Source organism: Oryctolagus cuniculus, chromosome 10, assembly GCF_051225735.1.
Source record: "Oryctolagus cuniculus isolate XC-2025 breed Fujian yellow rabbit chromosome 10, ASM5122573v1, whole genome shotgun sequence".
Classification (NCBI taxonomy): Eukaryota; Metazoa; Chordata; class Mammalia; order Lagomorpha; family Leporidae; genus Oryctolagus; species Oryctolagus cuniculus.
The window spans coordinates 49,603,963-49,616,592 of record NC_142876.1 but is presented as its reverse complement, the minus strand read 5'-3'; the positions used below and the strand labels follow the sequence as shown (position 1 = coordinate 49,616,592).

The 12,630-nt window shown below is 40.2% G+C and overlaps 1 protein-coding gene across 1 annotated transcript in view; it reads right to left on the bottom strand.

Moving 5' to 3' along the window:
• Nucleotides 1-12,630, bottom strand: part of CDH2 (cadherin 2) — a 241,498-nt gene that overhangs the window by 206,291 nt on the left and 22,577 nt on the right. The window contains exon 2 of the mRNA XM_051851320.3: nucleotides 5,845-5,956. Coding sequence (XP_051707280.1) covers nucleotides 5,845-5,956 — 112 coding nt within the window. The remainder of the gene's footprint in view (nucleotides 1-5,844; nucleotides 5,957-12,630) is intronic.

Here is a 12,630-nt window from a genome sequence, read left to right as displayed (position 1 = left end):
TAGTTGAAAATAATCATCATGCACTGCCCAGAGGTGGTGAGTATGAATGGATTACTGAAAATATCCATGGTAATTGCTGGTTGCTATTTATGTTGATCAGATTTGGAGGAGTTTACTTAGTAAAACATCTAAGCACCCAGACCACCAATGCAAAACACACAGGAATATCATTCTTGACATCCACACAAAACAGCCCAGGATTCTCTCTGCAATGTCACACAGTACAGCTGCTATTTCATAACATCCGATACACTATTCATGACAGATTGAAAATTGATGATTGCAGTTTTTTAATTTTCAAGCAATGTGCTACTATAACACCCCCCCATCCAGCTCATTACAGTGTTAAGTTAAATATTAAATACTACATATTATCTTCTAAATCCTTAAATTTTTTTTCTGCTTGTAAGCAGGCATGCACAAAATACTAACAATAACAACAACTGAAAGATATTTTTAAATTACAGAAGGCATTGTTTACATTATAGTCCACAAATCCCAAATACAACTAGTACAGCACAAATGTGGTCTTAAGTGGAGAATATGGAAGACCAGGTCCAAGACAAACTTGATACAAGACACGTGGATATTCAGGCTATCTCCCATTAGCCTACAGCCTTCTCTGTGTTATACTATAACAGGTTTCTACTATCACCATCACCCGAACTAGATTAGAAATCAGGAAGCCTGAGTTCTAATTCCAGGTCTTCTACTAACAACCTAAAGAGCTCTATAATCACGGGAAAAGCCTATAATCTCTCTGAGCTCTAATTTGCTTGTCTGTAAAATGAGGGGGTTGGCAATAAATGCTTCTAAAACAGAATAGAAAAATGCAAGGTAAAAATGACTACCTGAACATACTAGAATTGATCCTAACTTACAAAGGAAAACATATGTATGGCACATGATAAAATAAAGAATGGTTTTCATCAGGGGAGAAAGACCAAATTAAAAAAAAAAAAAAAAACACCATGAAATTAAATGGCCCTCTTCCAGTCCAGCTCTCTGCTGTGGCCCGGGAGTGCAGTGGAGGATGGCCCAAGTGCTTGGGCCCTGCACCCACATGGGAGACAAGGAGAAGCACCTGGCTCCTGGCTACCGATCAGCGCGGTGCACCAGCCGCAGTGCACCAGCCGCAGCGCGCCGGCCACAGCGGCCATTGGAGGGTGAACCAACGGCAAAAGGAAGACCTTTCTCTCTGTCTCTCTCTCTTTTACTGTCCACTCTGCCTGTCAAAAATAAATTAATTAAAAAAATAAAAAGAAATTAAATGAAGATGGGGGTGTTGAAAAGAACTAACATACTTTAGCCCTATAACCAAGTTCTCCTCTATGGCTGACAACAGTTTATTACATATCTTATAAAGAACTAGAAGAAAAGTTTTTGAAGGTTCCCAAAACAATGAAATGAAAAGTACTTAAGGAGATATAAATGCTATTTATCTCACTTTGATTATTATACATTGTATCCAATTATACTGTATACCACATATATGTGCCATTTTAAAAATAGTTTTTGAATGAAAAAATCATACAAGATGCCTGTAAGAGAAATTTTCTATCTACCCTTTGACCTCATAACTCTACTTTTGAATACAAATCCCCTCAAACAAAATCTCTAAAGAAAAATCAAAATTCTCTAACAATAATTTCCACAACAGCACAGCATGTCAGAGAGAAAAACTAGAACCAACCTGTATATTCAAAAAACAGAGGCAGAGTTAAGTAAAATCTGTGTTTGCTAACAAAAACTGAAAATGTGGGCCTGTACGGCCATTTTTGAAAATAATCCTCAAAGACTTCTTCACGTGACCTAACATAAAATGTATGGCTGGTCACAAAATACTTCACCCCCTTTGCAATTTCACAAAACACAGACTCTTGAAAACCAAGGGATAAAACCAGTTTTTTGGGTTCTTTTTCATTTTTTAAAAGTTTATTTGTTTTAATTTATTTCAAAGGAATGCAACAAAGTGAAAGAGAGAGAGAGCTCTTCCATCTACCAGTTCAGTCCCCAAATGCCAACGGTTCAGTCCCCAAATGCCAACAACAGCTGGGGCTGGGTCAGGTCAAAGGCTGGATCTCTCACATGGGTGGCAGGGATCCAAGTACTTGAGTCATAATCTGCTCCCTCCCTGTGAGCACATTAGCAGGAAACTGGATGGGAAATATTGGTTGAATGTGATTACAGGCATTGTAATATGGAATGCCGGCACCCCAAGTGGCTGTTTAACATGTTGCATCACCATGTCCATTTTTTATTTCTATAAAATGCATTACAACAGCAAAAAACAAGCAAACAAAATGAAATGGGAAGAGGGAAGATATAATGCTCTCCAAACTGCTTCCCCCAAAATAGCTATTCCAACACAACTAGTATCACCTCATGTCTCTATCTCACGCTTACCGTTTTTTAAACATTTTCACCGAGAACATGTTACTTAATTGTTTGAAAAGCAGTCAGTATTCATGAGGTCTACACACAAAAATATTAAGTTTTGTACAAGGTCTAGTGTGTTGGATATATTCTATGAAACCACACTGTACACATTGATGGGCTACTACTATCTTCCTCCCCCTGGGTGTCATCAGTGGGAAAGTAAAGGAAACATCAAGAGTTAGGAGTCATGATTACAGCAGGCTCTTGGACTCTCAAGTCAACCTTAATATGGCAGAATATGCCATGAAGCCTTGGAACGCCTTTTGTGTAGTATTACTGCTTTCCTTAGACACTAGAGACCATAAAACCCTAGCAAAGTGATCACTTTGGTTGGCCTAGCAGCAGATTCCTTTTAGCTGCAGTATGTATCAGGTGAATGGCCGCAGTGCAGTACACAGAGCTCAAGGACATATTGATGGCATGGCATCCGGCCTCAGTGTATACACACAGCTTTGGGTTATCATCCCACCAAAAATCCAAAAAGACAGGAATGGTAAAAACCCTGAATCACTCTAAGTAGCCATTCTCCAAAAGAAACACCTTAACTAAGGACAACACTGTTACAAGTAGGAAGGTTCATGCTTCACAAAATTCCACATAAATTTGCTTTCTTCCAAAAACTTATTTTTTCTATTAATCAATATTTCAATTGTGTGTTTTAAGCTTTATGATGCTGGTATTCCTTAATGTATTCTAAAAATGATAAAGACAAAATGTAATGGTATGTCATGTAGAAAGCAGTTTTTTAAAAAAATGCTAAAAAATAAAAACAAATTGGTTAGAAATTCTACTAGAGGCTACAATGGACTCTTCTCACAATGATGACTAGAGTACAAAATCAAAAATATTTTCTATCTTTCACACGAACAACTTTAGCAGCAACCTCGAGTTTCTAGGTTAAACTAAAAAAGACACTGGGAAGAACCTATGGCCAATTTCTACTGTCACCAGCATGATTTAGTAATTGGAGAACAGATTATCATTTTCAAAACTATTCAGTATGCCAAAGTAATTCATCCGAAGTTCATATCCAGTGACAGACCATGTGTTAATCTGTAAACAACATATTATAAACATTTAGGAGAAGGAGTGACCTATTTACAAATGAATCTCCATATATTGCAAAAATGCAAACAATTCTCATATTTTTCACTCATTTGAATTATTCTGCCATATTTTACACATCATACAAGCTCTACAATGCCGCCTAAGAATTTAAAAATGTACAGAAGGCCGGCGCCGCGGCTCAATAGGCTAATCCTCTGCCTTGCCACGCCGGCACACCGGTTCTAGTCCCAGTCGGGGTGCCGGATTCTGTCCCAGTTGCCCCTCTTCCAGGCCAGCTCTCTGCTGTGGCCAGGGAGTGCAGTGGAGGATGGCCCAAGTCCTTGGGCCCTGCACCCCATGGGAGACCAGGATAAGTACCTGGTTCCTGCCATCGGTTCAGCACGGTGTGCTGGCTGCAGCGGGCCGGCCGCGGCGGCCATTGGAGGGTGAACCAACGGCAAAGGAAGACCTTTCTCTCTCTCTCTCTCTCTCACTGTCCACTCTGACTGTCAAACAAACAAACAAAAAAAAAAGTACAGAAGATGATGAGCATGCAGAAGAACTCTGAGACTCCCACGAAGTTAAACAGAATCTACATCCTGGGGCCAGTGCTGTGGCACAGCTGATTAATGCCCTGGCCTGAAGCGCCGGCATCCCTTATTGTGGGGAGCAACTCGGACTAGACTAAGTTACTGGAATTAAGACTTATTCTATGCATCTGCTCTCCCACAATATGGCGCTGAGAAGGGAGTAAATAACTTCTACGCAGCTGCCTCTTGCCAACTTGAGTGATGACCTGCAGGAGCTGATCCTGCTCCTGATTGGAGGAGAGCAGCGTGCTCGGCGTGTGGGTAGCAGAGTTGGGATTGGTGGAAGAGGACTATAAAGGAGGAGAGAGACAACATGCACCAGGAACATCTAAAGGGAACATCCGGATAACATCTGAGCAGCCTCTGAGAGAGCCGGCCGGCAGTGTGCCGCTCCCCCGTGGAAGTGGGGAAAGTGGCAGGGGGAACCGCCCTTCCATGGAGGTGGAAGGACAGCAGCCAACCAGGGAAGGACCAGCAGCAAACCCGGGAAGGGCTGAGCAGACAAAAGAACAACGCAGGGTTCTGTGTCGTTCCTCTGCGAAGAGGGGGAGTGACACCTTATGGGCATCGGTTCGGGACCCGGCTGCTCTACTTCCGATCCAGCTCTCTGCTATGGCTTGGGAAAACAGTAGAAGATGGCCCAAGTCCTTGGGCCCCTGCACCCACATGGGAGACCCAGCGCAGCTCCAGCCATTGTGGCCAACTGGGGAGTGAACCAGCTGATGGAAGACCTCTCTCTCTCTCTTTCTCTCTCTCTCCCTCTCTCTACCTCTTCTCTGTCTAACTCTTTCAAATAAATTAGCAAATAAATCGTTTTTTAAAAAAGAATCTACATTCTGTGATTTGAAGGAGGCTGCCATCACGTCAACTATCACCCATTAGGTAGGATAACAGTTTTGTGAGTGCTGCAGAGATATTTCAATTAAGGCTGTGTGGTATAGTCCTGTGAAAATTAATCAGTTGAGGGTTCACAGGATTTTTCAAAACAGCTTTGAAAACAGTCTCAGTGATATGCATATGTGGGAAATCAAAATTTGACATTATATGGAATAATAAAGTTCACAGAGGCACTGTTATCTCAAATTTTATTTGCTCTCAGTTGGAGCTCAAGGAGGGGGCTCTTAATTTTGCTTTTGATACTTGGGTTTTACCTCAGATTACTAGAGAGGGTTTTCAAATGGTAACTGTAATGAACTTGATCCATATTCAAATGGAGAATGAGCCTATATTTGAAACTCACATATGCTACAACTAAATTAACTATCATAATTTCTATAAACAATATCATAATAAAATATAGATTTCATCCTTCATTGAGATTAATTTGTTCTTTATAATTTAGCTAAATATTGAATTTGACATGTCTTGTCAAACACATTATAATAAAATCCTTTCTTTAATTCTAAATTCTAAGTGGGTGTTTACCATAAACCATTTTTTAAACTACTAGAACAAAATTATGTCACACATTAGTTTTCAATTTAAGTAAAATGTATGAGGAAAAACAGTAAAAATCAGTTGTGTAGAGTTGCCTACTATAAATTAAAAAAGGAAGAAATATGAATTTTTCAAGAGACCAGGAGCCTTCCAATTATGTAGATAAGAGATTCATGAGCTCTTCTGTAATCTGAAATAGTCCCTCCAGGCTCATCAGTGATTGCAAAAAATTCATGCTTGTTATGGAGGAAAGCTGACCCAGAGTGTTTTTAATAGCTTGTGGGTTTCAAAAGCATGGATGCTATATGTACAAGTATCTTTGGGACAGTACCATTGAGAAGAGGCTGTCCTTCGTGCACATCCTTCGATAAGACAGCACTGTACACATCTTCGGGAAATCCAGTCTTGCATAATTCGATTTCACCAGAAGCCTCTACAGACGCCTGCAACACAAGAAAAAAAAATGTGTGCAATGATTGCTGCCTCTTTCTTCTGAGAAACATTCCACTTGGCATAAAGCCTCATTTTTCCAACTCTCTTGTACAAACAACCTCTTTGTTTCCCAATGGTTACAATTAAAATGTAGAGGTTAAAGGGTTAATCTTTTTGATAACTGGAGTAGAAGAAACAAATCCCACTTGTCCAGTCCAGAAAAATCTAAATAATACACATTCCAGGTCCTTGGAAGGACCTAGCATTTCCATGATAATTGCCACTGTGACTGAAGACCTATCAAGTGGGCCTGGAATTGCTGAGCAGCCAAATCCTGTTCAGGCTCCACAATCACCATCACTTTCTTAACTGCTCATGACAAACTTATTCAACCAAATATACAGATTTTCATATTCTCATTTGATTATCTATAGAGTGTGGTTCAATATACCTTGTGCATTAAAAAAGATAAAAATACACAACAGCGACTGCAGAATATATAGTATTATCCAAGTAGAATCAAACAATGAAAAGTATGCATTTCTCTAATTTGAAGGGAAAAGTTACTTTAAAAATGTAAAAGAAATAACATCGTTTCTTTTAATATTAAGATTAGAAAATAATTGTCTTCTGACATTTCCTGCAGTATCATCATGCACAGTTAATTGCCCAATGTGCTTAAAACTCAGCCATACCCAATGCTTTAGCTCCCAGTTAGTTTTACCACTTCTTCCGGCCCTGCTGACACAATCACAAGATGATTAGCCCAAAGCAGAACTCCTGGAGGATTTACATTAATAAAGGGAAGCTCTACCCTGCCCTGATGGGGAACCAACTACATAAAGAAGAGGAAGAACAGCCTAAGGCCATCCAAGGGAGAAATTTCAGTAGCTACAGGGACAGCATTCAGCATTATGAGCCATCTATACACTGAGGAGAACCAGGAATAGATCAGCAATGGATACCAGCAATGGATCAGCAATGAATGCAGACAGATGAGGGCCCTTCAAAGAGTTCATGGAAAGTCCACTTTATTAAAAAATTATGTATGACTTTCAATCTGTTTTCACCAAAATAAGCTTAGTTTTAATTCCACTATCCCAGTAATGCTTTGAAGTATCCTTGTAGTGTATACTGTAGGTATATTCTCAGGAATAGTCTCCCAATGGTGCTCCAATGGACACATGCAGGAATGTTCACTGAAACAGGGCTGTAACAGCATGAACTACAGACCACTGCAATGCCCAACAATGGAAAAACTGACAAATCAAAACTGACACAGTCAAGAAAAGGAAGACTCAACAAAATTACAGTAGAAGAAGTGGAATTATAGTTACCCACAGGCTACATCTCAGAAAAAAACAGCTAAACAAAACAAACAAAAAAGTTGTTTCACATAAGATTGACAGAGAAATTTAATTATAAATCAACCTATCAATGACTACTATTTTTAGTAAATTCAAAAACCCATTTGGGTAACATTCCAATTTCAGATTGAAAACAAAGCACACAGCAATGTGAATTGTACAAAATACATCAAAAGCATGATTGATAGCGCCATTTACATAAAATTTACACACAAAAGATAATGTAAGAGACACATACACATGCAGTAAGAATAGAAAAATGTACCTGGCCTGGTAAACACTAAAATTAGGGTACTGGTTACCCTAGGGAAGAGGAAAATAAGTCTCTGGAAGTATTACACAGGTGACTGATTTTTCTGTGATAATTCATTTCTTTCAAAAAGAATCTGTAGCAAACAAGTCAAAATGTGAATATTTGCTTAGGAATATGAGTACAAATTTTATTATCCCCCTACCTCTTCTTTTTGTTCCATACACGTCATAATAAAGAAAAACAGAGAAAATGCTAAAAACACACTGAGGAGAAGCTTCTAACACCTGTCAAGTTTGGGATGCTGGGTGCTACTGTGCTACTTGACACCTGTAATCACCTGGGCACCTAGACCCACCTGGCACAGAGCAGGCGTTCATTATGGGAAAGTTTTTCCTTTAGCTAACAAAAACAAATAAATGCAACTCCCTAGTTTGCCATATGAAACAGCCAAATGTGTTATAAACCATGTCCCACTGCCCTGTTTGGGGTCTGTCTCTTCCACTCTGGTCCAGGGCTCCAACAGAGTCCTTGGCCCAGGGAAGCAAGGCATGGCAGAGTTCGGGGGAGGCATCAAACAACAGAAGCACACAGCACAGGGTGGTCACATTTCTACCTAGGCATTCAGCTTAGGTCAGCTTGCAGTTTTACGGGAAAGTACCCAGAGATCAATAAACTCTAAAGACCAGAGGAAAACAGGAAGCTTTTCTTCAATTCCGTGACTAGTGATTTGCTGTCCAGTGGATCTGCCCTATGGGTCAGGGAGTCAGCAGCAACAGGCACCTGGTCCAAGCCCACACGTATGCTACTTTGAGGCCACAGCAGGGCCACTAGAAATAAGTGAATTTTCACTTCTGATGTTCAGTCTCCAGCATATTTCAGAAAAGGTACTTTTGTCCTCAACGTGCTACCTACCCTTTACTTAACCCCTTTGTGCTATGAAGGGGCATCCTACCTGCCTACGCTGATTGTGAGCATTGTTGACACTATGAACATTGCTGAAACTATGTTTATAAAGCATATGTATCTAACAAACACTGGCTAGGAGATCATGCATTATTTTGAGATTTCTATTTTCATTTGCAACAGAAAAATTTTCTAAATTCTTCCCTAACACAAAAAATGGATCCACAAAATAATATGCTGTTAACAATCTATACTGTGTTCTCTTAAAAATGGAAATTACTAAAATATGTATTTCTCATACTAATTTGTGACTAATTTTCCCTCTTTACTTTGCAGTCCAAAATAACAAAATTGGCCTGTTTAAAAAACAGGAAACATCAAATCAATACAATCTCTAAACTGGAGACAATGCTGGCTTCCTTTATGCCAAGCACTGTGCTAATAAATTAATTGAATTTAATTCTTCTAGCCACCCTACAAGACTGGGGCTGGTACTGGGTTGGGGGTGCAGAAAACCACAGAGTTGGTTCACCCAGGGAAGCTGACCTCCACTTCAAAACCTTTAATAGTAATAGCTTTGAGGATACAGAAAGTCCAGCAGTCTAATCCACAGCTAATGTTAGCACGTTCTACAACAGCGGTTCTCAATTAGGAGCCATTTCATCCCCAATTTGCAATATCTGGACACACAATATCTGGACACAGATTGGAGATGGACATGCTACTAGCTTCTAGTGGGTGAGGGCCATACAGGTTAGTAACCATTATACCAACCAAGCAGAGGACAGAATCTACCCCCAAGAAGTACTCACTGCAAAATGTCAACAGAGGCAAGGTTAAGAAATTCTATTCTATAGCAATCCACAAAATACGTATGCCCACCTATTTTTAGCACCTCTAACAATGGGATGCTTACTATCTCCTTGAACAATCCCTTAAATTCTTGTTGGAACACCCTTCTTTAACAGAATGTCAAAACCCAGGATGAAGCTCTAGAAGTCTGAATATGAGAAAGAGGAACTGTTTCCTCCCAAAGTTCACTGTGGGTAAATGAGGAGGTTGTGAATAGCATGCATCTTCCTATATTTGAGTAGGGCAGCAGTTGCCAAGATTTTTCTGTAAAGGGCCAGACAGTAAATATTTTAGTCTTTACAAACCACAGAAACTCCGTTGAAGCCACTCAGCTCTGTTATAATGCAAAAAAACAAATGAGACTAGCTATGTTCATTTTCAGAAAACTTTATTTACAGACATCCTGAATTTTATTTAGTTGCCAAGGATCAAAAAAGTATTCAATTGCTATATTTATTGTGATTTATTTATTTTCTTTTTTATTAAATGCTTATTCATATAAGGTGAACAGATTTCATATATACATTTTAAACATAATGATTTTTCTGCTTATTATAGTTGAATTCTTTAATTGGTGGAGGGTTAAGCTTGTGATTATAAAATAAACTGAAAATATGTCATTGTACAATTTTTTTAAAAATAAGAAGGAGGAGGAATGGAGGATAAGGTTGAAAGTATCATTTTTTTTTTCTTTTTGAAATGCAGAAAGAGAGAAAGAGAGAGAGACAAAGAAAGAGAGCTCTTCCATCCACTGGTTCACTCCCCAAATGCCTAACACCCAGGCCTGGGCCAGGATGAAGTCAGGAGTTGAGAACTCCATCCAGCTTTCCCACGTGGGCGGCAGGAACCCAAGCACTTGCGCCATCACCTGCTGCATCCCAGGACGCACATTAACAGTAAGTTGGATCATAAGCAGAGGAGCCAGAACTCAAACCAGACACTCTGATATGGGATGCGAGCATCCCAAACGGCAACTTAACCACGGTGCCAAACAGCTGCCTATTGATGTTTTTAAAAGCAACTATGCATTTAAAAATGTGAAACACATCATTGATCACACAAAAGCAGGCATCAGGGTCCCAGGAATGGTGTAAGTTTTGTACAATATTGCTATCCCACTTAATTTTCACAATAGCCCCCAGAAAGGGGCAAAATTATCCTCATTTTACAAATGAGCAAATAGGTTCTTTCAAAGAAGAGCAAGAAAATATCCAACGCCTCCCATCCAGGAAGAGGAAGAGGCAGGATTCTAACTCCTTTTAGTCTTTCCAAGCACAAATAATCCCACTTCTTTCAAGAAACGTATACTTAGTGCCTATTTGCTGCTGGACAGAGAATGAGACGCAGTTCCTGTCCATAAGCAGCTCTAGCTTATTGCGAGAGGTAGAGATATGCAAGAAGAAAGCCCCAAGCAGGGAGTCTGGGGGTCTTCCAGACACAACCCTGGAGTACCAAGGCAGTAGGGACGGCAGGGAAGCCATCCCTGGCGGCCACCACTTTAGCTAAAACAAGGCTGGCAAGAAACAGCACAGTGCCTGAGGAATTACAATGAGTTCAGTGTCACCGGAGTCCAAGAAGCAAGGCAAGGAGTTAAAAGTTGAGCTGCAGAGTTGGACAGGGTTCGATCATAGGTGGTTAGGGCTTGAGGTTATCCTTCTGGCTGGAGAGAGCCAGAAAAGCACAGGCGGACTATATTTGAGAGAGAATTATCTAATTGCTTAATGGGAAGTAGGTGGTGGTGGTGGTGGGGGCTGGAGAGGAGTGTGGCAAGTTACAGCTGGGAGACAAGTCAGGACACAGGCTGGAATCAGGGTAGAAGCTGCAGGAACCAAGAAGGGGCAGATTTTATCAATATGCAGACAATTAAAATCAATAGGGCTTAGTGAAGGAAGGGACACCCAGTGGGAGGGAGGGAGGAGGAAATGATGTCCTCCTCTGTTTCCAGCTGGGTGACTGTGAACAGGGGTGCAACATACTAGGAAGAATAATTGCAAAATTCTAACATCAGAAACAAAGTGCTAAAGCAGCAGAAAGAAGGGGATGATGAATTCGCCTGTGGAAGTCAAAGAGGGGACTCCATTGCTGAAGTGACATTTAGGATTTGACTTTAAAGATGATTAAAAATTTGCCAAGAGAAAGAGGAGGAAGTCGAAAAGGGCATCCCAGACATAAGGTGCGGCAGAACAAAGCCCCTGTTGATTGATGTAGGGCTTGTTGTCCACCAAAACAACTCTGATCTTTTCTACCAGGAAAACAGGAAAGTCATGGCATCCTTAGCCAGTGTCTTTGCTGCTGATGTGCTCTTTAAGGGAATAAATTTGCATTTAAGCTTCCAAAACTGGTGTCAATAAATTAATAATTCCAGCTGGTTTTAGTTGTTTCTTCCTATGTAAGTACCAAGAAAATGTATCATCCCAGGATCTTCATAAAGATGCTACTCAGATGTTAAATACAGGCAAGGCATGCCATGTGGTCAGACATGACCTTTCCCGCCAACCCCAGGCTATGAGCCACACTCCTGAGAGGGCAGCTGGAACATGGACTTCCAACACTCCAGAATGCCTAGGATTGAATCTCAGCCCACACTACTATCTGTGAGACCTCAAGCAAGTCACAGTTGCTCCATCTGTACAATGGGCATAATAAAAGCAGCATCTTTTCATAGGACAGAGGAAAGCATTAAGTGGCTTAATGCATTAGAAGGACTTAGAATAGTGTCTGGCATATGGTCATTCAATGTACACATTAGCTATTAGGCATAGTAATAGTAACACTATGAGGACAACATAAATCCAACACATGGTATGTCTATCATTCAAACAGTCCAGTAGTTCCCAAACATACTCAGCGTGGCAAGCAACCAGGGGCATTTGTTTAAAATAGTCGAAACCCAAATTGGTCCCAAACCAAGACTCACTACAACAGAATCTCCAGCGTCATGACAGACAAATCTGTATCTTTAACAGGTACCTATGCCACATTTTGTGGCCACATGTCCAGCCCATATATCCACCTCCAAAAACCTTTCCAAATGCGATATATCACATCCCTGCCTACTCTAGGCTCTTATCTTCAATTCTAATAGATTATCAACAACAAAAAGGAATTCAGAAACAATTATTCTTCTGTTCTTAATAATTTCATGCTGTCTTTTGTTTGATAACTACACCTTCTTGTTTTTGTTTTTATTTGCTTTTCATAGAGACACTGCCTCATCCCTGATAATGCATTAATAATTCTCTTCACCACAATTCCTCAAAGATGACAAGCAGTCAGTAAGTTCTCTCCATCCATCAGGATGAAATTCATG